This window comes from Toxorhynchites rutilus, chromosome 3 (assembly GCF_029784135.1).
Source record: "Toxorhynchites rutilus septentrionalis strain SRP chromosome 3, ASM2978413v1, whole genome shotgun sequence".
NCBI lineage: Eukaryota > Metazoa > Arthropoda > Insecta > Diptera > Culicidae > Toxorhynchites > Toxorhynchites rutilus.
The window spans coordinates 42952012-42979383 of record NC_073746.1 but is presented as its reverse complement, the minus strand read 5'-3'; the positions used below and the strand labels follow the sequence as shown (position 1 = coordinate 42979383).

The 27372-nt window shown below is 40.1% G+C and overlaps 4 protein-coding genes across 4 annotated transcripts in view; 2 read left to right on the top strand and 2 right to left on the bottom strand.

Moving 5' to 3' along the window:
- The window catches only part of LOC129777364 (60S ribosomal protein L9), a 432239-nt gene that overhangs the window by 168192 nt on the left and 236675 nt on the right, over nt 1-27372 (bottom strand). The gene's annotated exons all lie outside the window — the stretch shown is intronic.
- Nucleotides 1489-4728, top strand: LOC129773069 (uncharacterized). The gene is made up of 3 exons (XM_055776619.1): nt 1489-2577; nt 2646-3695; nt 3745-4728. Exons 1-3 carry the CDS (start codon nt 1489-1491, stop codon nt 4726-4728), a joined length of 3123 nt encoding a protein of 1040 aa, XP_055632594.1.
- LOC129773068 (uncharacterized) lies at nt 4957-6505 on the top strand. Its single transcript, XM_055776618.1, has 2 exons — nt 4957-6086; nt 6175-6505. The coding sequence occupies exons 1-2, from the start codon at nt 4957-4959 to the stop codon at nt 6503-6505; spliced, it is 1461 nt and encodes a 486-aa protein (XP_055632593.1).
- LOC129777365 (40S ribosomal protein S21) lies at nt 12014-12812 on the bottom strand. Its single transcript, XM_055783606.1, has 4 exons — nt 12712-12812; nt 12573-12631; nt 12134-12325; nt 12014-12071 (listed from the first exon to the last, which is right to left on the bottom strand). Exons 2-4 carry the CDS (start codon nt 12620-12622, stop codon nt 12062-12064), a joined length of 252 nt encoding a protein of 83 aa, XP_055639581.1. The 5' UTR covers nt 12623-12631; nt 12712-12812; the 3' UTR covers nt 12014-12061.

The following is a 27372-nucleotide window of genomic DNA, read 5'->3' as shown; positions in this document are numbered from 1 at the left end:
TCTTTTATAAATTGGAGTAACTTTTTATATTCAAGTGATGTTGTCTTATATGAGGACAATCGATTCGGTCCAATACTCCTATTCGGTATTTCGATCGATTCGAAATATTTCGAACGACTTGAAAAAATTCCATTCTGTATTCCGTTCGATTTGTTTTTGTTTTTCGTTCGATCTGTTTCTATTCGAACAGCAAATGGGCAAAACGTTCGAAATAGGGAATGCAAAATTATAACTCCAACGAAATATCACTTTCGATCGAAATGGAAATCCGTCGGAATACAGAATAGGGCTGCTAGTATGCTTTTCCCGGACATTCTTGCATTCCTGATTTTGCAACGTTGTGACTGTTGTCTTGGTAAAAATATTTCATCCGCTCCCAGATTTCTTAGTGTTCGTTTCACAGGCATTGTGATTTTTACCTCTACGCTTTCCAGTGTTCTGTAGTCCTTCATAATGATTTGTTGAATCATGAACCCATTAGTAATTGAAAATTGCAATAAGGTTCTCGATTTGATCGAGATCCATGGATCTATACTCTCACTACATTTCTCAAGAAATAAAACCTTCACCAGTCTTCAATAATGTTAGCTAGCCGGACTTCTGCAAATCTTCTGCTGATTTCGATCTTTCTATGAAGGAAGAAATTCGTGTAATTCCAGGTTTAATTCGATCGTCGACAATCCCTGTTCCTCCCTTTCTTGTTTGTATTAGAGAGGCTTTGAAATTTGCAGTTCATTCACCTCTTATCTTATCCTCTTATTTTCGCTTCAAAATATAACCATATCAATTCTTCAAGAATGTTTTTCACTGATGGTTCAAAAATTAACGGATCCACTGGCTTTGGTATCTCCAATGAACATTACATTAGCTTCTGTTCTGGCCACACTGGTGTTGTTCCTGCCGCATCGCTGTAGACTTTGGCCGATGGGGAAAAGAACGGAGCGAGAAACGTCAAAGACAGATAGAGGAAACAAAAAACAAACATTCGCTATTTGGAAGAAAAGATGAGAGTTGCACAAAAGAGCCATTGGGAAATTGTGAAAAGGAAATTGTGTAAAGTTTTAAGAGAGAGTTGGAGAAAGTTAGTAGGAAATTTAAGAAAGCTTGAAAGATCGTGTAATTGTGGAAGAAAGGTATTTGCAAGTTTACTGGGCTGAAATTCAAATTTGAATTAGCGGTAGAACGGCAGGTAGATAATGAATTCAAATTGTGAATATAACGGGGTTTGAATAGATCATTTTCATTGTCTAATCTAGATCACTAATACGAATCCACGACATTGAACTGAAATTCACCAAACAGTAGGGAAACGTTTTTGTTCAGAAGGCGAAGGAAACTAAAATTGTAAGATCAATAATAAATTATGTGATATCGAATTAATGGGAAAATATATTTGCAGTTTGATCTGTTGCATCAAAACAGATTGCCAAAAAGAACGTTTTCTTAACACTCGTCCGAACAAAATCAAAAATTTTATTTTCGAACAAAATGAATTCTCCCTCTGCGAAGGATGAAAAATGCCTGTTTTGTGGCAAAACGGAGAATGAGTCTGTGGACATCAATTGGGTCCAGTGTCATGAGTGCAAGCGCTGGGCTCACTTCTCCTGCGCTGGTCAGAATGTCAACAAAATCGACTGGTATTGCCCACAGTGCGCGCGGCATGACGTTCAAAAATTGAAGGTTCCGGAACCCGTTACGAAGAAGAAGCCTGCGAAGAAGTCCGGCTCGAAAAGCGATGCAGGATCTGATCAAGGAGCTGGTTCCGTCATGGATTTGACTGAGCAGCAGTCTGGAGAGGAACAGCTGTTGAAGGAGACCTTTGCGAAGCAGATGGAGGCGCGGAAGATACAACTCGCTATGAAGAAAGCTTTGTTCGAGCAGCAGATGAAGCAGGAACGGGAAATGCGCGAGATTGAGCTGCAGTTCCAGCGTGAAGTCGAGAGACAGCAGCTAGAGTTCGAGCAGAAAATGCTAGATGGTCAACTCGTGGCGGAACGCGATTTTTTGAAGAAACGGGATGCTATTCGTAGAAAAATGGAGAATAGTATCCATCGAGTCAGCGTGCTGAAAGAGCAAGAAGGCGCAGTTGGGGGCAAAATCGATGATGCTCCAGAGGACAAACCGAAGCAAAAGGTTAAGCAGTGGCTGCAGCAGCAAGAACAAGGTGATTCAGGGTCCACAACCAAGGATCCCCGAGGTGCTTTCCCGAAAGGAGGACCACAGCGCGACGATAGAGATGATAGGCTTCCGGTCCTGCCAAAGAAACAAGAAGTTCACGATAAGATCGAGGATACTGAGAACGAAGAGGGAGACAGCGATAGCGAAGATAATGAGAAACCGATTAAAAATGCTAGGGAAGAAGAAGATAGGCTTGGGCGCAGGGTTAACCGGATTTCAAAGGATCAGTTGGCAGCCCGGAAAGCGGTGTCACACAGTCTTCCAAAGTTTAGGGGGGAACCTGAAGTCTGGCCACTGTTTATTAGTAGTTTTGAGTACACGACAGAGGCCTGTGGGTTTTCGAATTTGGAAAATCTGAAACGGTTACAGGACTGCTTGATTGGTGACGCGTTGGAGGCGGTGAGATGCCGGATTCTGTTCCGGACGTGATTCGAGATCTTCGGAACCTGTTTGGTAAATCGGAGAAGCTGCTCAAGACCCTCTTGGTGAAGGTGAGGAATGCACCAGCTCCGAGAGTGGATCGGCTGGAAAGTTTTATCCATTTTGGGATTACGGTCAAGCAGTTGTGCGACCATCTCGAGACTGCTCGTCTCCACGAACACCTTAATAACCCGATGCTTGTGCAGGAGTTGGTCGATAAACTGCCCCCAAGCTACAAATTGGATTGGGTCCGGTTTAAACGCAACAAGGTGGAGAGTCCACTGCGAATGTTCACGAACTTTACGAACGATATCGTCTCCGACGTGTCTGAAGTTACGGAGTTTGCTACGTTGTCAGTGCACGAACACCTGCAGTCCGGGAAAGGAAATCCCAAGAAGAAAGAATTCGTACATGTGCATGAATTAGACCAGAACCGAAATGAAGCATTTCGAAGCGCAGTCAGCAAGGCTTGCTGGATTTGTAAACGGTCGGACCATCTCATCAAGTTCTGCGAGGAGTTCAGACGAATGAATATTGCGCAGCGATTGAGGGAAGTCGAGAGGCAGAAACTGTGTCGACCCTGCCTGAACAGACACGGTAATGGGCGATGCTTTTCGAAGATCCGATGCACGATTCGAAACTGCCAGGGGAACCATCATCCTCTGCTACACCGTGTTGAGGAATCTGTACAGTTGCAGAAAGCGGAGTGCAACGCGCTTAAGGACACGGAGTGTTCAGTAATTTTCCGCCAGATACAGGTAACGCTATATGTTGGGAATCGGCAGTTCGACACTGTGGCGTTTTTGGATGAAGGGTCATCTGCTACGTTGGTGGATGCTGCGGTAGCCAAGCTGCTGAGGGCGCAGGGCGCTGTGGAGCCTCTGATTGTAACTTGGACTGGCAATATTAATCGCTTTGAGAATGGCTCAAGAAAGGTTGAACTGATGATATCAGCGAAGGGTTCACGAGAAAGGTTTCCACTGTTCAACACTAGAACGGTGTTGGAACTACAGTTGCCAAAGCAGAATGTACGAATTGCGGAAGTGGCAAAACAGTATCAGCATCTGGCTGGCGTACCGGTACCGGATTCTGATTGGGTTAGACAACCTGTACTTGTTCGCACCCTTAGATTCACGGGTTGGAAAGCCTAGCGAACCGATAGCAGTTCGGTCAAAACTCGGATGGACGATTTATGGTTTGGAGAAGCGGAAACCCAGTATTCACACGTATTTGAATCTGCATTCCGTCACAACAGTGAGCAACCAAGAACTACACGACGCTATTCGAGAGCAGTATGCGATGGAAGAAGCAGCGGTTACATTGTACGCCATGCCAGAGCCAGCTGACGAGAAACGCGCTTGCGAAATCCTAGAAGCTACCACAAAACGGGTAAGCGATCGTTTCGAAACGGGGCTGATATGGCGAAGAGATGAGCGGAAGTTTCCCGACAGCTACCCAATGGCTGTTCGGAGGATGAAGTCCCTCGATCGGAAATTAGAAAGAAATCCAGAACTAAAGCGAAACGTGTGCCAGCAGATCGAGGATTATCAAGTTAAGGGTTATGCTCACAAAATAACAGCGGCAGAAATGAGAGATACTTCTTGTTCAGCGGTGTGGTATCTGCCGATGAACGCGGTGGTCAATCCGAGGAAACCCGGCAAAGTGCGTCTGGTTTGGGACGCGGCTGCGTCTGTCGGAGGTGTGTCACTGAACTCCGAATTACTGAAGGGGCCGGACTTGTTAGTGCCCCTACCGAAAGTGTTATGTTGTTTTCGAGAAGGCCCGGTTGCTTTCGGGGGAGACATCCAAGAAATGTTCCACCAAATGAAAATTCGAGCTATGGATAAACAAGCGCTTCGATTTCTGTTTGGAACCGACGATTCAGGGGCACCACAAGTGTACGTTATGGACGTAGCAACCTTTAGCGCCACGTGCTCCCCCTGTTCGGCGCAGTTTGTGAAGAACCTAAATGCAGAACAATTTGCTGAGCAGTTCCCGGAGGCAGCGGCAGCAATTACAAAAAAGCACTATGTGGATGACTATTACGACAGCGCAGACACCATCGAGGAGGCGATCCAAAGAGCCGAAGAAGTGAAATACATCCATTCACGGGCAGGTTTCCACATATGAAACTGGGTGTCAAACTCGGAGAAGTTCTTAGAGGCCCTCGGCGAGCGTAGCGCAAACGAAGCAGTACATTTTTCCAGAGACAAAGGCACGGAGTACGAACGTGTGCTGGGCATCATTTGGGAGCCGGTGGAAGACATTTTCTGTTTTGCCACCGTATCTAAGTCATAGTTTCTGAAAGTTATTTGTGGAGAAGAACATCCGACGAAGCGGACTCTCCTCAGTTTCGTGATGGCGCAATTCGATCCTATAGGATTTCTCACTCCGATCACCGTGTGCGGGAAGATGCTGGTTCAAGATCTTTGGCGGACAGGTTGTGACTGGGATGATAAAATCGACGAGGTATCTTTCACGAAGTGGCAATGTTGGATACAGATGATGCGAGATATTGGATCGTTCAGACTGCCTCGGAGTTACTTTGGGAATGCCAAGTCAGGCGAAATAACGGACTTGCAACTTCACGTATTTGCTGATGCGAGTGAGACAGCGTACGGATGCGTGGCGTATTTTCGCGCCATTGTTCGTGGAGAGGTGAGGTGTGCCCTGGTTATGAGTCGGTCCAAGGTGGCCCCACTGAAGCAAATCTCGATCCCTCGCCTAGAACTTCTTGCGGCTGTCCTTGGAGCTCGGTTGTCACGGACGGTGCTGGAGAGCCACAGCTTTAAGGTTGATAGAGTGGTATACTGGATCGACGCAAGCGTGGTACTGTCGTGGATTCGGTCTGATCAGCGCAGATACAAACAGTTTGTCGGATTTAGGATCGGAGAAATACTTAGCCTGACAAAGCTGACGGACTGGCGCTGGGTTCCGACAAGGTTAAACGTAGCAGACCAGCTTACGAAGTGGGGTAAGGACCCAGAAATGCATCCGGATAGCACGTGGGTTCGAGGTCCTTCCTTTTTGTACAAGAGAGTAGAAGAGTGGCCGAAAAAGGAATTACCGCCAGCAAACTCAACGGAGGAGCTACGCGTTCATTTGTTGCTGCACGATGTGAAGGTACCGGATGTTCTCGTGGACGCTCTTCGCTTTTCCAAGTGGACAGTACTGGTACGTACGATGGCCTGCGTATTCCGTTTTGTGTCTAACGGCAGGAGGAAGATTCAAGGGCTGCCGATTGAGACTCTGCGAGCAACAGGCAGACAGTTAAAAGTGCTGAAGCAGAGGTTCGCTGCGTCGGTTCACATACCGTTGCAGCAGAACGAGTATGAGAAAGCGGAATTGTTTCTGATGAAGACGGCGCAGGCTGAATGCTTTATAGATGAAGGTACTCAAGAGGAACAAGGATCGCCCGGTAAATCAGTGGATGGCGCTGGAGAAGTCCAGTCCGCTGTACAAGCTAACACCGTTGGTCGATGCAAAAGGTTTAATACGAATGGAAGGCCGAGTCGAGCGAGCGGAATTCCTTCCGTTTGATATGCGATTTCCAGTGATTCTTCCAAGCAATCACAGGATTACCAGATTGATTGTCCAGTACTACCACGAGAAGAGCGGTCATGGGTACCGTCAAGCGGTGAAGAACGAACTGAGGCAACTGTACTATATTCCGCACGTGGATGCAGTAGTTCGGAAGGTGTCGTCGTTATGCGTTTGGTGCAAGGTACACCGTAGTCGACCTCAAGTTCCACGTATGGCTCCGCTGCCGGTGCAGAGGCTCACGCCGAATCTTCGCCCGTTTAGTTACGTCGGTGTGGATTACCTGGGACCGATCGAGGTGACCGTTGGTCGCAGGACGGAGAAACGGTGGATAGCGTTGTTCACCTGGAAGTGGCTCATGGATTGACAACCCAGTCGTGTTTGATGGCGATCGATAGGTTTACCAGTCGCCGAGGCTGGCCTTTCGAGTTCTTCTCCGACAATGGGACGAATCTGCGAGGCACCAGCAAAGAAATAATAGAGGCTGTGAGGAATATCGGAGACGACTGTGCTGATCAACTTACGAGTGCGAGAACGAAATAGACGTTTAACCCCCCAGCAGCACCTCATATGGGGGGCGTGTGGGAGCGCCTCGTACGTTCAGTGAAGGAAGTACTGACTGTTCTTGACGACGGTAGACGAATAACGGACGAAATTCTGCAGACTGCCATCGTTGAAGCGGAGGACATAGTCAACTCTCGTCCACTCACCTACGTTTCTCAACAGTCTGACGAAGCAGAAGCACTTACGCCGAATCATTTTTTGAAGGGTGCTTCACCGAATTCACCGTGTGCTGTTTTCTTCTTCTTCTTCTTCTTCTTCTTCAATGGCACTAACGTTCCTAGAGGAACTTTGCCGTCTCAACGTAGTATTACTTGCGTCATTTTTATTAGTACTTAGTTGAGATTTCTATGCCAAATAACACGCCTTGAATGCATTCTGAGTGGCAAGCTCTAGAATACGCGTGATCACAGTGCAAGTCGGAGGAAATTTCTTTGACGAAAAATTCCCCCGACCAGAACGGGAATCGAACCCGAACACCCGGCATGTTAGTTATGACGCTAACAACTCGGCCACGGGAGCACAAACCAACCTCGAACCCAGCGGTGGCGCTTCGAGACGCTTTCCAGCGTTCGCAGCAGCTAGCTAACATTATGTGGGAACGCTGGCTTAAGGAGTACGTTCCATCGCTGAATACGCGGACTAAGTGGTTTGGTGAGACAAGACCGTTACGAGCTGGAGACATAGTATATGTCATCGAAGGAAATAACCGGAAGTGCTGGATTCGTGGAGTAGTGGAGGAACCCATCATTTCTGGAGATGGAAGAATCCGACAGGCTTGGATTCGAACAAAGAGCGGACGGTTCAAGCGAGCGACAGCGAAACTGGCAGTGATGGAAATCGGTGAGGAAGGTAACTCTGATCGGGATTTGACTCCCGGGACAGGGTTACGGGCCGGGGAATGTTCTGGCCACACTGGTGTTGTTCCTGCCGCATCGCTGTAGACTTTGGCCGATGGGGAAAAGAACGGAGCGAGAAACGTCAAAGACAGATAGAGGAAACAAAAAACAAACATTCGCTATTTGGAAGAAAAGCTGAGAGTTGCACAAAAGAGCCATTGGGAAATTGTGAAAAGGAAATTGTGTAAAGTTTTAAGAGAGAGTTGGAGAAAGTTAGTAGGAAATTTAAGAAAGCTTGAAAGATCGTGTAATTGTGGAAGAAAGGTATTTGCAAGTTTACTGGGCTGAAATTCAAATTTGAATTAGCGGTAGAACGGCAGGTAGATAATGAATTCAAATTGTGAATATAACGGGGTTTGAATAGATCATTTTCATTGTCTAATCTAGATCACTAATACGAATCCACGACATTGAACTGAAATTCACCAAACAGTAGGGAAACGTTTTTGTTCAGAAGGCGAAGGAAACTAAAATTGTAAGATCAATACTAAATTATGTGATATCGAATTAATGGGAAAATATATTTGCAGTTTGATCTGTTGCATCAAAACAGATTGCCAAAAAGAACGTTTTCTTAACACTCGTCCGAACAGCTTCCATAACTTGTAAACCCTTGTGTTTAGTGTATGTTGCGGAACTGGCTGCAATATATCAAGCAATTAAGACCTTTGAGTGCTTACTTCCCTGGTCACTAATTTAGTTTCTCGGATAGTCTTAGCAGTATATAAGTCATTCACTCGTTGAAACAGCAGACCCAAGCTTATTTGCTTGTCAAAATTAGGGATGCATTGAATATTCTTGTCGATAAAACTTCCCAATCACTTTCATTTGGATTCCTGCCCATTGCTCTATTTCTGGTAATGAGAATGTGGGTTCACTCGCAAAGATGGGCAAGGCGCAGTTTTCGAAAGACAAATGGCGTATCGGGTATTATTCTCCATTTCTCGACAGCAGTCACTCACCAGCTTGCAAAACCAATGGAACAGAGATGATCCTGGAAGATGGCTATACTCTATAATTCCCAAAGGTTTAAACATTGATAGAGATTTTATTAGAACTATGTTCAGATTGATGTCCAATCATTCCGTGCTGAACGCGCACGTCGTTTGGTGAATTTTGACATGAGAGAATTCAACTGGTTGCCGATTTAGAGGTTCGAGAGTATGCCAGCTCGCGATATTTTAGCTTGTGGCGATCTTGATTTTATGTTTCCCAAATGTGTCTTCCTATGAAGTGCTAACTTTGTTACTTAGTCCGCTTCTCTTACCCTCAATTGTGAATTCTCCCTTATTCTACTATTGCGTAAGCGAAATTTAATACCTGTTGAGATCAGATTACTACAGGAGCTATAAACATAACAAGAAGGCACTCACTACCAAAGGATACTGATGCTACGTCAACTGGCGATGTAGTTCTTACGACCCACAACAGGCGCTGTTCCGGACAAGTATAATATCGACGAGCCAACGAAGGAATAAATATTATTTTTTACGAAATATTGTTCTGCAGTTATAGGCTAATTAGACCTAATAATTTCTTTGATTATAATAAGACATACATATACTGATAGATGATGGTGCTTTATCCTCTTGAGCCAAGATAATAAAGGATGACCGATCAAATTTCAGTCCCACCAAGCGCTTTCCAGCTAAGAAAAAACAAGAAACTCAGAAACTTCAAATTAGGACTTTCTTGATAAATCGTTGATTAGGTGAACAAACATTGCCCCCCTAAAGGCGAATGAACTGAAAAGTTTAAACCCTCTTAAAGCCAAAAAGAAGAAGAAGAAGAAACATTGCCCCCAATAAATCCATAATAACAAAACGTCTGATGATAAACCCATATGCTCGAGGAAAAATATCAATGAAACCAAAAGATATATGAAACTTATTCCTTTTTGTTATGTTTTTTTTTATATTTTGGCACTGAGAAAAAAATATCGATTGATCAATTTTAAAACTGTTTGTTGTTTTTCTCAAAACAAAAACATGTCTTCTCATCTGACATCACTGATCAAACCGAGAAAAACTGACTGAAGTCACTCCAGTCTACCAAATAAAACATCTCAATGAAACTCCTGGGGGTCTCCGTAGTCACATTGGTTGCGCGTTCGCTTAGTAAGCGATCGATCGTGAGTTCAAAACTCAGGACCCTCATTGACCATCTTTGTGTTGTTACAGAATAGCTACGTCCACGCAACAATCAACAGCGATGGAGATCGATCCACGGTCGAAATTAGATCGATTCATCCATACAACTGCTCTGCTCTGCTGACGAATTGCTCGTCTCGTTTTCTGGAATAGGGCCCTATATCGCATCACGTATATGCTCAACGAGAAAAAGGTACATATACAGGGTGTCGACTCAAAACCCGAAAAAAATTCGCTGATATTACAGTAATTTTTCAGAAAAATTCCAGGTGTAGACTGGTAATCAAATTATTTACTAGTACTTTAGCTGTAATTCCTTAAATATTCAGTTAGCTCAAACAATGAAATTTAGAAACGTCTTTGATATCTTCCAATAAATGATTTGTTGTGATTTTTATTTGAGATAAACAGCGACTGAGAAGTGCCGTTAAGGAATAAAAAATGGATTTACTAATACAGTTCGAAGTTATCTTTAAGGACCCTTAAATACTATTACAGGATGATTCATTTTCATTTTGATTAGGGTCAATTTCACGGCACTGTTACAATGTTAACGAAATGCATTTTCTTGTAATCTTTCGGCTCCCTTCTGTGCGTTTTACGAAGTTATCTTCGTTTCACCTCCAGAAATTTCGATTCTGCTTCCCGTGGCCGTTACTTTAATTTTCTCATTAATTAACTCATTTAACGCAAAAACTTCTTTCTTCCGACTTTCCTTGTCTTCTAGATAAAGAGAATGAGAATCGAACTTGTTGAATTAACTAGCACGTTTTTATTGGTGCTTATCTTCTAATGTGAAGCATACCATCATAAACTTGTCGCATAGCATAACCGTTTCCTCACAGATGTTTTCTAAAAACATTTGGTATTAATGGAAAAACCTTTTTAACGTTGGGGTTTCCACACGAATGGCCGAAGACCATTTTTGATAAAAAGTTCCGTAAACCTATCTGTTCTAAAAATGCTCCAGTTGTTCATTTTTCGGATTATAGTGAACAAAATTGTTGCTCTTGTTGCTATCAATATTGTTTCAGTATTAAGCCAGCTGGAGCTCTACTGAAACGTCCAAAATCCGTCAAATATCAAGAAGATTAATAGTGTCAAAAGTTTCTCGAAATCGTTTTCCAGTCATTTTTTTTATCGGAATTCAATGACGGCAAGATCAAGGATATTTCAATGCTTCATAAGTTTTAAAATAGGCATTCGCATCCCAGACAAAATTTTAAGATTTGTCTGTCGTAAAATTTTGGAGAGCTTTTTTTGAATACATTATTCTTGAACCGTGTAAAATATTCAATACGAAGCTACCCAAATTCAAGAGTTTTTTATCTCGACTTCTCCACTGGACTCGCGTAAAATGATCAATTCACGTTGGTACCGTCCATCGACACAAGAAGAAGTCAGTTCAAATATATTAGGTTGAGAAAAACGATGTCCATTATTTTCTCGGGACCTGGCTTTAGTGATCAATATCTCGCGTAATATCAATCATACCATTTCAAGTTTAGACAATATTTTTCAGTTTTTTTGTTTATTCCATTCAGTTGTGAGTTACAGGGTGTCTCGCATTGCAAAATTTCCAGAGTGATAAAAAATTGTTATCAAGAAATGATTATAAAAATCTATTGCTTGAGTTTTCCACCAATAAGAATCAATACTCCTTTATAGAGACACCATAGAGCTACCATTAGAATGGCAACAAATTTTGCAACAATATTTGACCCAAATCGGACAATCCGAAGCATATTAAAAATAGTTTTGAATTTCACCCACAAATAAAGGTTCTTTTTTCCCAACCTTCTTCGAAAGCTTCAAGTTGATCTCTGATGCTTGGAAACGTTCCGTCATGTAATGATTCGTCACCTCCATCTCTTCTTCATTCCAAAATCTAACATTCAGATCCATCTGCAGCCTCTTTGCAGTCTTGTTCAAAGGCTCGTCGAAACCAACGACAGAGTATAGCGTTTCAATGTTTCATCGAGCTCAGATTTAGGATACGGGACAAAGCCAAACATCATCATAAAGCGCTTTTTACCACGCCATATTTAGACATTCTCAGCTTTTGCAATAATCCAAAATTCTAATTAGCGGAATTTAGTTTTTTTCCAGCTTGATGACGAAATTCCCTGATGTTCCCTGACATTGTGTAAATCCCCTGATTTTCAAGGTAGTCGACACCCTGATATAAGCGCGTATCACTAAAGTATCCGTCGTTATCCTTTTGAACCATCGATTTGTCATCAAAACGAATTTTTAACTATAACGTAGGTTGGAGTTGTTTTTATTTGATACCTCTTAGCTTAAAACAGTAGTTTAGTAGGTCCTGAAATGAGAATAGAATCAATCAGCATCAACTAGTAAACAAACGCAAATCAAAATATTTACTTGGCCACCACATCGTCTTTCTTGCCGAGGCGAACGACGCAATCGTCCGATTCTCCCATTCGACGGATTTCACCACAGATAGCGTAAACCTTCGAGGTTTCCGCCATACGGCCGGTTCGTGGGTTCACATCAACAACGTTGATCTGAATGGAGGCATGATCCTTTGCGTGAATGATTCGGTTGCTGGACGAGCTGCGGACGGTGACACAAAACAATGTGAGGTTAGAGTTGTAAACAATCCGATTCGGTGCTACAATTATGCCAATTTCGAAAATATTCTGTTCATATGGGGAAAGTCACAAATTCTACCATTTTTCGTTTTTTCGGCTGAAATTTAGGTAATATCTTTTGGAATTCACCGAATATGGCATGTAAAGTGATTGTGGACACCGCTGCCGACACGTGTTAGTAAATTGATGAAAAGTCGTTCGATACATACCATTTCCTTGGGCAGTACAAATCAACAAATTCTCCGGCGTCGTTTTCCATTGTTGATAGCTGTAAGAAGAACAATACAATAAGCTTCTATTTCACAAGAAGGTATGATATTTGAACGAAAATTTCAAGTCAAAACTCACTTTTTATTGTAGAGCAAATCGTCGAGCAACAACTCTGACACAATGGCGGATCAAAAAGAGAGAGACGATTTTGCAATTTTGATAATCGACTGACAGTTACCCTAACAGCTGTCAGTGAGCTTGAAAAAAAATCACATGCATCATCATTGCTTGCAAAACCGGGTATCATATCCCGGGATTTCTGAGGTTTCAGATTTTCTGAATAAGAATATTGATCATTATCAATATCGTTGGAAAATTCAGTTTAAAAATAAAAACTATTCAATTGTTTTGGGGAATTTTTTTTTCTAAATAGTCTGTTATTTTTCAAAGTATTGCTAGTAACTAAAGCGGCCTTTACACGATCAGTAGCACTGACATTATCAGTAATGAGAAAAGTAGCAAGAATCACTCCATTCCGCATTATCATTATTCTTCAACCCTACACGTTCATTTTTATCGTTTGGAGGAATGCAGCAATTCTAACCTTCATAGTCGTAAGAGAAATCTACAGATTTTCGGAATGAAAATGATCAATCAAAATTAAATTTATTGTATCAAATAAAAATCTCCATCAATAATTTGAAAGATTTTCTGCGAACAATGAAAAATTCTTGAACGAAACTTGTTTCTGCCCAGCAAACATTAAATCGTATAACTTTGCACATGATAAGTCACATATAATTTCGTATCAAATCACAATCGCATAAAATATCAATCAAAATATCGATCATATATATCTAAAATGCAAAAACACGATTTTCCATGTCATCGATGGATTGAGTGCCCAGCAAACATTAAATCGTATAATTTTGCACGTGCCAAGTCTTACAAGAAATCCGAATAAATCATAATCGCATATAATATCAATCAAAGTATGTATCATGTATATTTGAAATCGCATAAAATGTAAAAACTCGATTTTATATACCATTATCAAATTAAGTCGCATATCGGTATAATAAACATCAATTTTATGATGTACATTGTCGTAAAATATATTTAATCCGCATCATATGCGTATATTACGCTGATGCAGTTTGTGTGTCGTATAAGCGTATAATTTAAATCGATTCAGTACTGTAGTAATTCGTGTTGCATGCTGAAGAAAATCATGAAACAGTAAATCATATTAGATCCTAATAAAGGGCATATTACATCATATTGAAATGTCAATGAAATGCTGATGCACTCGAAAGTTTTAACCGCTGTTGAATTAAATATCAGATAGCCGCGCGAGATAGCTGGTGGATGATAATCCAGACGACCGGAGTTCGAACCCATATCGGAGCAGTTTTCACCAAACATCAATCTGTGCCATTTTAAACATTCAATTCCACTCCCAACACAAGTCAATCAAACAATTATTATTTCTACAAACATAAATACTCATATATAAAAATGAGGCTATAATAAACATTTCACGAAAATATTTTGCGCCATTTGTTTTTTTTTCCAATGTCTGTAATAAATCGTATATGAGTAGGGCACAAGTCGCTATTATAGCCGGTCAAAGTTGCATATTCATCCAAACAAATTCGGTAAGCATTTGCTATGTATGTATATGGCCTCCACTTTTGCATGCATATGCCAGTTAGGCGCATTATATGCCAACCAAATTTTAGGGCATATGATGATATATATACGCTTGTTGTGCGATTTGATGTTTGCTGGGTGGTAACGTTGTCGTATCAAATCGCATATCAGTCCAAAAAGCATCGCATATCGTTATATACGGCTCTATATGCGTACAAAATATGGCATATACGTATATCGCCTCCTCTTTTGTGTGTATATGCTAGTTAGGGGCTGTCCACATACCACGTGGACAACTTTAGGGGGGGTAGGGGGTAAGAAAATGTCCACTCTTGTCCACGGAGAGGGGGGAGGGGGTATAGACTGAGTCCACGTGGACAGGAAGAATTTTCTCTGCGTATTTATCAATAAACGGATTGAGAAGCCTGAGAGTGCTGCCCAGTCAAACGTTCATATATTTTCTCTCATATCATGGATCTTCTTCAGTGAAATCTGTATTATAAAAATATCTCACGTAAATTGTGAATGACCAACTATTTCCTATGATCGAACTTTTATAGTTACGGGATATGCAGAGCCCTCATAGCCAAAACTATAAAAATTAAACGATTCCATAATGGTTGAGATTCCATGATATGCGTAAATGATTTTTTTTTTTTTTTATTTTTATAAATTCGTTTATTTTTACAGGCTCAGTTACATAAGTTTAAAGGAGCCGAAATCTTAAATATATTTTTAAAACTATATATATGAACAATTTTCTTAAATCTATGGTTAGTAATGTGGGAAACCGATTACTCGTGGTGGACTCGAGATTAAAAGGGTGACATTTTCTCAGGAAAAGGATGGGGTATAAGGAAATTATTACAATGTTGATAATCACACACACTCAATTCTTAAATCTATTCGTACATCAGTTGTGAATTTACATTTCATTCTTCTGTTTATAGCAAGCGGACCAATTACTCACAAAGGAAGAAATGGAGGGTATAAGGATATAAGGATAATCACACACGAACATCGATAGATTTAAGGAAAACATATATTTGGGACATGTAATCAAGGTCTAACCGAGCCAATACATCTCTCACCGGCACATTGGGCTGCCTTCCTCTAGCCCGAAGGGAGTTCTCTAAATTCGATCTGGCAACAAGATACACCTCACACGACCAAACAACGTGTTCGATGTCGTGGTAACCTCGGCCACAAACGCAGATATTGCTGCCGGCCAGATTGAAACGAAAGAGTAGCGCGTCTAACGAACAGTGATTGGACATGAGTCGGGAGAAGGTGCGAATAAAGTCCCGACTCAAGTCCAGACTTTTGAACCATGGTTTGAGGCTAACCTTAGGGATAATCGAGTGAAGCCACCGGCCCAATTCATCTTCGTTCCATTTGCGTTGCCAGTTAGCGATGGTATTTTTACGGACTAAAGAGTAAAATTCATTGAAGGCGATTTGACGCTGATAAATATCGCCTTCAATCGCACCTACCTTTGCTAATGAGTCAGCCCTCTCATTACCCGGAATGGAGCAATGTGAAGGGACCCAGATAAAGGTAATGACATAACAGCGTCTGGATAAAGCACTCAAAATTTCTCGTATTCTCTCAAGGAAGTACGGCGAGTGCTTTTCCGGCCTCACTGAACGGATAGCTTCGACAGAGCTAAGACTATTCGTTACAATGTAATAGTGTTCAACAGGTCGTGAGGCGACGCTGTCCAGCGCCCAATGAATTGCTGCCAATTCAGCAATATACACTGAGCAAGGATTCTGAAGACTGTGTGAGGTGCTAAAAATTTCGTTGAACACTCCAAATCCTGTGGACTCATTTATAGTGGACCCATCAGTAAAGTACATATTATCACAATTGATACCCGTATATTTTTCATCGAAGATCGTTGGAGCGATCCTCGATCGTTGGTAATCTGAATATCCATGGATATCTTGCTTCATGGACAGATCAAAATGCACAGAGGAATTGATGTAGTCAGGGAAACAAACACGGTTGGGAATATACGAAGAAGAATCAACCTGCATGGAGATGAATTCATGATATGAACTCATGAATCCGGAGTGAAAATTTAGCTCGATCAGCCGCTCAAAATTTCCGATCACCAATAGGTTCATGACCTTACACCGGATGAAGAACCGAAGAGATAATAAATTGAAGCGATCTTTTAGTGGGAGTAGGCCTGCCAAAACCTCGAGACTCATGGTATGCGTTGAGGGCATACATCCCAACGCAATACGGAGACAAAGATACTGAATTCGCTCGAGTTTAATTAAGTGTGTTTTGGCAGCTGATTGAAAACAGAAACTGCCATACTCCATCATTGAGAGAATAGTTGTTCTATACAACATTATAAGATCTTCGGGATGGGCTCCCCACCAGGTGTCGGTAATTGTACGGAGAAAATTTATTCTTTGTTGGCATTTTTTACTCAGATACCTAATATGGGCCCCCCAAGTACATTTGGAGTCGAACCAGACCCCAAGATACTTGAATGACATAGCATGAGTGATCGGTTTACCCAAAAGTTGAAGCTTTGGTTTTGCTGGTCTATGCTTCCTAGAAAAAACCACCATCTCTGTTTTCTCCGTGGAGAATTCGATCCCTAGCCCAATGGCCCAGGTTGAAAAATTGTTCAAAGTATCTTGTAAGGGTTCTTGTAGGTCGGATTCTGTTGATCCTACGACAGAGACCACTCCATCATCTGCAAGTTGTCTTAGGCTGCAATTTTGTGTAAGGCAATTGTCGATGTCGCTTACATAGAAGTTGTACAAAAGGGGGCTTAAACATGAGCCCTGGGGGAGGCCCATGTAAGAGACCCGACTTACTGCCGAATCTCCGTGAGAAAAGTTCAAATGCTTCTCACAAAGCAAGTTATATAACATATTATTCAATAGAGGCGGCAGACCCCGAGAGTGTAATTTGTCTGTCAAAACCTCTATTGAAACAGAATCAAAGGCCCCCTTTATGTCCAAGAATACTGAAGCCATTTGTTTTTTTCCGGCGTAAGCCATTTGAATTTCTGAAGAAAGCAACGCAAGACAATCATTCGTCCCCTTGCCCCTGCGGAACCCATATTGTGTTTCTGAGAGTAGGCCATTCGTTTCAACCCATCGATCAAGGCGAAACAAGATCATTTTCTCCAACAATTTCCGTATACAAGACAGCATTGCTATTGGGCGGTACGAATTGAAGTCGGACGCGGGTTTTCCGGGTTTTTGAATAGCTATAACTCGTACTTGTCTCCAATCATCTGGAACAATATTATTCTCCAGAAACCGATTGAATAAATTCAACAAGCGATGTTTCGCCACATCAGGGAGGTTTTTCAGCAAGTTGAACTTAATTCTATCCGATCCCGGAGCAGAATTGTTACATGAAAGCAGAGCAAGAGAGAATTCTACCATCGAAAACTCGGAATCAAGATCGCACCTATCTTGTGGTATATCTCGAACAATTTTTTGCACAGGAGCGGAATCAGGACAAACCTTCCGTGCAAAATTCAAAATCCATCGATGTGAATATTCCTCGCTTTCATTGGATGAAGAGCGATTTCTCATGTTTCGAGCCACTTTCCATAATTTTTTCATTGACGTTTCTCGTGACAAACCTCCCACGAAATTTCGCCAATAAGCACGTTTTTTCCCTTTGATCAAGTTTTTAAATTGATTTTCAAGGTCCAAATACGTCTGAAAATTTTCAGGGGTTCCACGTTTCCGAAAAGCTTTGAATGCGTTCGATTTATCCTGATAAAGCTTGGAACATTGGCTATCCCACCATGGATTGGGAGGCCTTCGACGAATAGTGGAGCCTGGGATGGGTTTCGTTTGAGCGCGAACCGCGCTGTCATAGATCAAACGAGAAAGGAAGTTATGCTCCTCCAATGGAGGTAAACCATCTCTGGAATTGATGGCTAGAGCAATCGCGTCCGCATATTTTTTCCAGTCAATGTGTCTTGTGAGGTCATATGCCATGTTTATAGATTCAGAAAAATTCGACCCAATGGTGATGGAAATTTTGATTGGCAAGTGATCACTACCGTTGGGGTCCTGGATTACATTCCACTTGCAATCTAACGATAGTGAATTCGAGCAGAGCGAGAGGTCAAGAGCACTTGGGTTAGCAGGAGGTTTAGGTACACGTGTTGTTTCCCCAGTGTTCAAAAGTGTCATATTGAAGCTGTTACAAAGATCATATATCAACAGTGAACGATTGTCGTCGTACTGTTCCCCCCAGGCAGTTCCGTGAGAATTGAAGTCTCCCAAGATCAATCGTGGCTCAGGAAGGAGTGAGCACATGTCAACAAGTTGCTTGCGGCTAACCGCAGCTCTCGGAGGCCAATACAAGCTGACAATACAGAGGTCTTTTCCTCTGATGTTTGCATGACAAGCAACAGCTTCAATCCCTCCAATAGGTGGAAGGTCAATTCGAAAAAATGAGTGGCACTTATTGATCCCCAATAGCACCCCTCCGTATCTGTCATCACGGTCCAAGCGTATAATATTAAAATCGTGGATTGAGAGATCATCTCGCGAAGAAAGCCAAGTTTCGGACAGAGCAAAAACATCACAATTGAAGTTATGAATTAAAAATTTGAATGTATCCAATTTAGGGATAAGACTACGACAATTCCACTGTAAAACAGTGATATCTCCGACCTCTCTATTTGAATTAGACATCAAGAGAGATAATCATTGCAAGGAGGGGCCATGTTTGCATCAATTGTTGCAAAATTGTCTTTAATACTGGAAGCATTGATATGACAATGGTTCTGATGGAATCGGAAACATTAAAGCATGTGAAGATTTGAGCCACAAGGTAAAATGATTTTTATCAAATATAATTTTCTATAAGTTTTGTTATATCTCGAGAACAATATATGATAATAACGTCTGTATAGTTTTTCATACAGAATTACGTGTAAAATCATTTTTCCAAAGTATTTTCTTTCCATTAATTTCTAGGAATAAATATTTACATTTGCAGGAGATTGTCTATGCATCACTAGTCGTCAACTTAAAACAATTGAGCCAGTGTTCTGATAAATTATAGAATATTTCAGGAGGTGATAGAGGATCATATTTGATGAAAAAATCCTAGGCATGTAGTCAATTCTCAACTAGAAAATTGTTGAATTTTTGTTAAGTCTAATTTTATGTTTTGAACTGACTCTAATTTAGAAAGTACGCTCCTTAGAATAATTATACTGTTCATTGGAAAGATAAGAAAATTTAGTATAGAATGCAATTGTAAAACTTTCAAATTAATAGAACCCAGGATCAACTTTTAAATGTAAGGAACCAACTTCAAATCTTGTGTTTTTAATTAATTTTCCAAAAATGCATGATAAACTGGATTGTTTCTATCAGCCAAATTGAAGCTCTCCAACCACTCTACTGTTCCTTCCTTGACACCACACTATTATCCTTCTTGTTATCTTCCACTAATTTAAATGTGTTCACAACATAATTTTATGCAAATTTTCAAATGAAAGCATCGTGCGCACTTTTTGAATTTTCAGTTCAGTCATTTTAAGGCAAAAAACCGGTCTCAAGGAAAGTTCAATAATTCTTTCGTAGTTAAGATTTGATCATCAGCGTGGAAGATTTTTTATGATCCCCTATCTCTTCAAATTTTTCGGATCAGCTTAGGTATATATATAATAATATTATTTTAAACAGATATAATAGTTTTCGATATTTTATTCAATTTATGAGAAAGTTTTCTCAATAGTTTGAACATTTGTAAAAAAAAATAATAGAAGGTTAATGAATTTCTCAAAAAAAAAAATGTTCCAATCGGGCAACAGGCTTCAGGGCCATTTTTGGAAAAAATGAACAAAATTTCAATAAAATGGGGAGGATCGGAGGATTAATTTGGCGTTGAATTGCTCTCTGGTAAACTGTGACGTTTTAATAAGGATTTAAGTGGAGGAAAACTAATGAGCAATACAAATAACTTATCGTGCAAGATTAGTAAAAAAATATTGAGTCGTGAGTTTTCTGATGTTTTTTCCCCACGAGCATTTTGGAAGCTATCTAGACACTCAATGCAGGATGGTCAATAAGCAGTTGAAAAATAAAAAAATATATATAGATATTGAAAATATTTTTAATAAGGTATTAGTACCCTTTGAAACTATTGCGGAAAAGGTTTCTATTGCGCTGATGACTAAATGTGAATTGATCGTGTGAATGAACAGACATTTCCTGTGGCGAAATGTCGAAAATGTTTTGAGTGATCTTTGAAACGCTCTAACTCTGTTATAAAATAATGCATTCGTCAAAGCATCAACTGGACCATGTATTAAATATTTCCAAGATTGCGATGAGTAGATTTGACCATCGATTTGCTGTGCGTTCATTATTTCATGAAATATTCTTAATTCGAAATCAAAGAATAATTTTTCATTCGATAGAGAATACCTCTGTAGTAAATAGTTCTACTGAGACTCTCTTTGAATTGAATGGACGCGAAATAATCATGTTGATTGGATTGCTTGTAAGCATATATCCTCAAAATCTAGAGAAACTTTCAAAACAAACTACAAACGCTTCATCTGTTCTTGCAAAGTATTTTATCTACAACACATATACACATCACACACTAGAAATTTGTAGCTTGAAAATGCTGTATTTTTTATCTTAATGTCATCATTTATATCGAAGATTCAGGCGTTCCGAAATCTCTGAAAAATTTCGACCTTTTACTCCTCATCCTTTGTCAAGTGAGGTCTATAGATATCAGTACATGCTTCCTACTTTATCTTTTTTTTTTTAAATTCTTTTTAAATGATAGAAAAAGAGTCTATGTATATAAAATCATTCTATTCGTTTTTGTGCGCTTCAAAAACTCGAGCTCTGATGGAGCTCATATTAGAACACAACATACGAGCCACTTCAAAAATTGTTGTTGCTACTGCCAACGCCTCAAGAAGCTTCAAGCTTTCCACATGAAATGAGCACACTTCAGAAATAAATCTGTGAAAGTAAATTAACTTTCTAGTATTGAATATGTATTCTATGCGACAGCAACACAATTCTTTGCATGTGTTCAAGAATAGTGAGCTTAAATTGTATCTGATAGTGATTTTAAATCTATTTAATTTTATTCGATTGGCTTTGCTCAAGATCAATCCTTGGAATTTTGTAATTTATTTTCGGATGCGGATTGTTCAACTGGATATTGTGCGTTTCCGTGTTGACAAACCAGATAGCAGATAGCCTTTAAGATAATAGAAAAACAAAGTATTACAAGTATTTTAATTAGAGGCGAATGAACTGCAAAGTTTAAAGCCTTTTAAAAGCAAAAAACAAAGAACATACAAGTATTTCAAAATTAAACTCATATGGAATTATATGGAATATTTACTACTCATTTTTCTGTCATAAAACACAAATGAGCCACGGCAAACGTGGCAGGGTTCAGCAAGTAAAATTTGAAACAAAATAAACTTAAATGGAATTAAAATTTAATTCATGCGCAGTTCAGTTATTTTCCGAATTATTCTAATAAAATCAAGAAAAATGTCAACGTGGACAACAGGGGGAGGGGTATGAAAATGTCCACGCTTGTCCACGGAGGGGGAGGGGGGAGTTTAAAATCGTGCTTTTTCTGTCCACGAGGTATGTGGACAGCCCCTTATCTGCATCATATATCATACAAATGTGTCTTGGTTGTATGTATATCGCCTCCAATTATAGCTATTCATACGACTTAATGTTTGCTGGGTGATAATAATTTCAACAATTATATCTGTTCTTAAAGTATATTTCAGCAATGAATGAAGAAGGTTAAGGATATTAGGTTCTGAGCATTCAATGAAACATTTTGAAATGCTTTCCATTGATCTATTAACAATTGAAAACTGTATTTTTTAAGCTTCGTGCTCCATCGTTGTGAAGTGAAAATGATAACGGATTTTCAGGTGGAATGGACAAACTTTAAAAATATAAACAAAAGTCATTTTCTTCGCATCAAATATGCTTCTCAATGTAGTAGAGTAACAGGTTTTTCCGCAAATGGTGAAAAAACCTTGACCTAAAATAATATCTGGGTGTAATTTTATTTCATGATAATTAATTTCAGTAGGGATTTCAGAAAAATTATAGAAAATTGATTACGTGAGGTTCAGTGCTACGTGTTTTATGCCTTCAAGTAACAACAAGTGATAACTTTTATTCAAATTTTAGGAATTTAAATTCCCCTTCGACTCACTAACCTGATAGGGAGTAAACTGCCTCACAAGCATAGATTTTAACACAAGATGTCGCACAGTATCCTATACACCTCGAATGATAGTGTTCCTGCCCTATTACAGAAATAATGGAGCGAGATCAGAAAATTCGGAATTGCATCATTATTGCCCGTCATATCTATTTTGTCAACTTTACGATCATTGTTATTGTCATTCTAATCAAGTAATGTCATCATTATTTATCGTGTAAGGGAACCTTAACAGTTCGGGTGAAAAGTTTATAAGGTAATACAGTAAAACAATTTTTTTTGCAAAATTAAATTTTATTATTCAGCATAATTGTCCTCGAGGGCGATACAGTGATTATAGCGATCATCCAACTTTTCGATACCATTTTTATAGTACTCTCTCGGTTTTTCCAAAATAGGCCTCAGTTTCGGCAATCACTTCATCATCGGTCTTAAATTTCTTGCCAGCGAGCATTCTTTTCAGGTCTACGAACAGAAAATGCTCGCTGGAGGGAAGATCTGGAGAAAACGGTGGATGCGGAAGCAATTCGAAGCCTAATTCATGCAATTTCACACGAAATTCAGGATCCTGATCCTGAGTGTTTATTCACTCGTAAAAATTTTAAAAATAAAAAAAGTAAAGTTGTAAAAATCCTTCCGAAGGGGCAAGGAATTACCTTTTCCATTTCAAATATGTTTTCTCTATATTAAAGTAACATGTTTTTATTGATGTAATTCTTCAAACATATCCAAAATCAACAGAAAGCCTAACGGAATCCTACGTCAACTATGCGGTCGTGTCTTGGACACAACCCTCCTTTGACTTTTATCAATAGTGTATAGGGTAAAACAACAATTTGCTTTCCTCACGAAGCTGTGTATATTGTCAATAGTTTAAAGGGTCATATCTCCTTTCCATGTGTGGAATGACATGCACCATGGCACAATAGCCCTATTTTGACATAACAAATGGTTAATTCGTCATTGATATCTTTGTTGTACGTTTGTTTGTTGTGCTTCCTGGATTGGAATCCGTTTGTGGGCCGATAATGTTGGAATGATTTCAACCTACATAAATATTCAGTGTAATAATGCTCACTGTGGACTTTCAAGATCACCGCAGAGTGATTCCAGCTAGTTCACCCTGTGTCATGTTGATATATTCATATTTGTTGTCAAAAATAGTCCAATATGAATGTCAAGAGGTTCAATAATTAGGAGCGTTTCTTTTCTTATATTAATCCACTACAAACAGAAAGTATTGTATCAAAGTCAAAAGAAATCAAAATTAATGAAAATGAACGAACAACAATTTCCAACAATTAATGTTTTAAACTAATGACAATGCAATTTTATTTTCCTTCAAATTTTGTTATTTTTTCTGTGAGAACTGTGTTATGAGAACATTTTTCTTTCATCAAAACAAAATATGAATTACGCAAATTACAACATTTATTTCATTCGAGTTCACGCAAATGCAAAAGATAATTCAAAAATGAGCCGCTCACTTCGGTTATTGTGCCTTGTTATTATCATTTTCCAAAGTTTTTCCGTATTTTATCTGTGCAATTTATCTGCTGCAAATTATGCGCCAGTGGCGGTACAACGATCGAAGCATTCCCTGAATAAATCATATCACATTAGCCGAGCCAGCTGGCGAAAGCATATGCATAAAGGTTACTAGGTTACTATTTTCAACGAGAATTGTTTATCGACGTGGGACTACGTCTAACCGGAGTATATGGGGGTAAAATGAAAACCTAAACACAGAACATGCAGGAAAAATGAAAGATTTCGAATGCTCCAACATTTCTTATTGGATCGGAAAGATGTGTGCATCAATTGATAGGGAATATTTCTACGCATCTATCGTGATTAATAAAATGTTATTTTTCATTAGATAAACAATTGAATAACTGTAAAATGTTAAGCGTTATCTAAACGCCCGAATTACCTCGTTTTGATTGGCCCGATTTACGGTTTCCCCAACACAGCCGTCAAAGCCAAGCAGCCTTGGGGAAAACGGCATTGTAAAAACATGAAAGTATGGGGATTTTTGTTCCTGTGTTCCCTAACACAGACTTCAAATGCAATCTGCGAGTACTTTTGTACTCGCTTGCCTTTATGCAGACTAGAATATGTTTCCTTAACATGGTCTTTTGAACTTAGGAACCTGGGAAAATCGTGCAGACACTAGAGGCGAATGTACTTTCAAGTTTAAAGCCTCTATAGTATAAAAAGTAAAAGTTGTTGGTTCATGCAAGCCGGGGGTACTACTGCACCCGCATGTTTTTTTTTTGCACTCCGAAAAGTGTTTTTCTAACACGGATTACAAAAGTGGGTACGAACACAACGCTTTGGCTCGGTTATTGATTGCATTGAAGGATATGCCTTCATATCCTCTGCTCATTGAAATTATTCGCATACCATTTGATGATTAGGCAAAATTGAGTTGAATTGACCTTACTTGGCATTTATTCAATGTTTTCACTTAAAAAGCAAATATATTGAATTCAATCAAATTCGGAAATTGTTTCATTCAATCAAAAATTTAATCAATACAAACAAATGATTTCTAAGCTAAAAGGTCCCACGTCAACCTTGCGGTTTTATCATAGATATAACCCACCCATTTTTGACGTAGGACGTAGGTCTAACCGGAAGATATAGGGGGTGAAATGGAAATCTAGGCACTGAACAAGTAGAAAAAAATGCAAGATTTGGAACGCTTATAACTCGAGCATTTCTCAATAGATCGCAAAGGTTTTTGCATCAATTGATAGGAAATATATCTACGCATCTATCATAACGAATAACATTTCATTTTTCTTGAGATAAATAATTGAATAATTGTGAAATATCAAGCATTGTCAAAATGCACTATGTGCCCATTTTTGATTGGTCCATTTTGTGCTCCTCAAATCGTACCGACCAAAACGGGCAACCAGAGCAGCAGCAAAATAAAATGAAGCACGATTGGAATGGAAAAAGAAAAAAATTAACGAAACATTGGTCGCAGTCTCACACATGCGTAATTCTCGAGCCAGCCAGTCAGCTTAAAAATCCCCGCTCTGCTGCCGTAACGATCATTCTCATTCAAACCGTACACCACATCGGTTCGCATCACAATACATCAACAAACCAACCCAAGCAGCCATGTCTGGACATGGTAAAGGAGGAAAAGTGAAGGGAAAGGCAAAATCCCGCTCGAACCGTGTTGATCTGGAGTTCCCCGCAAGGGTAGCTAGGCCGAGCGCGTTAGTACCAGTGCACCAGTCCACCTAGCCGGCGTTATAGAGTTTCGGCCGCCGAAGTGATCGAGTTAGCTGGCAGTGCTGCTCGCGACGATAAGAAAACCCGATAAGCATTCGGAACAGAACACATTCGGTTCGGTGGACATCAAGACAACAGGCAGTTGCAGCGAGTGGCGAGTGGCAAACGCAATCGCAAAACGGCATCAGGTAGCAGAAGAAAAAAGTTTGTTCTTTATACAAACTGCTTTGGTGGCAAATCCAGAACAAGGCGGCATCGAGGGCGTTCGAAATGGTTTTTTTCAAAACCACGAGTACTAAGTTTTCTAAATTGGAACCATTCCATAAAACACGGCGCATTTCAGGGCCATTAAACCTTCCAAAAAAAGGTTTGGAATTTACAGTTCAATGCTTTCTAAAATAGTATCCAAAATAATAATAAAACACAAATTGATTTTTTCATCATTTGTTTGCCAGGATATGATGAGTATGTGGATTTGGCAGTTGTTCTGAGCTTATTGATTTTCACCAATTCTTAAATTGCTTCTAGATTGAAAGTACAGTAATTTACACTTATCTCGACATTTAGCTAATTGGACGGACCTGCAATGCGACATATTTAGTTGGACATTTTTGTAAACATAGAGTTCGGGGTCCAAATTATGACCCTACATTGAAAGTCGACACTGTACCACTGTCATCGCAAATGATCAATTACAGGTTAAAATTACCTCCAATCCGACACTGAGTGGTGGTAATGCGACGTGCCTTTGAATGTAATTTACTGTAAAATATGTCACAAGCTGGATGGGAAGAAATTTTCCAACTGTGAAAGCTGTGGCGAGTGGCAAATGCAATCGCCAAACAGAAAGGTTTAGCCGAACAAGATGGGGGTATCGAGTGATAACAAAACAATAAACTCTTTAGATTGAAGATAATTTTGTGATCCTGAAAAGGACCCTTTTTAGCCTGCATGTGAATCCAACGAGTGAACAAATCGTAATGAATGTATTTTTTTGCCATCGCTCCCTTTTAACGCTCATTCGTTTGTCTCGTTGGACTCGCCCCTCTGGCTGAGTCTGCCGATTTGTCTCTATCCTGTGAGTGTGTACCGCTAGAGTATAAAACACGCGGACCCCAAAATATATCTTATTTTCTTTCAAACCGTAAACCCGTGTGGTTGTACGGCATCGGCATCGTGGACGTAACAAAGGAGGACAAGTTAAGGGAAAGGCAAAGTCTCACTCGAACCGTGCAGGTCTCTAGTTCCCTGTTGGTCGCATTCACTGATTGCTCCGCAAGGGTAACTAGGCCGAACGGATTGGTGCCGGAGCACCAGTATACCTAACGGCGATTATAGAGTTTCGGCCGTCGGAGTGCTCGAGTTGGCTTGCAAAGCTGCTCACGACAATCAGAAAACCCGCATCAAGAACAGAGCAGCTTCGGTTCGGCGCTCATCAAGGCAACAGTGAGTGGCAAAGTGTTTCTCCGGCACGTCGCATTAAATGTAATTTACTGAACAACATGTCACAAGCTGGTTGGGAAGAAATTTTCCAACTGTGAAAGCTGTGGCGAGTGGCAAACGCAATAGCTAAACAGGAAGGTTTAACCGAACAAGATGGGAATATCGAGTGATAACAAAAACACAACACCAAAGGTTCTTTTCAGAACCATCAAC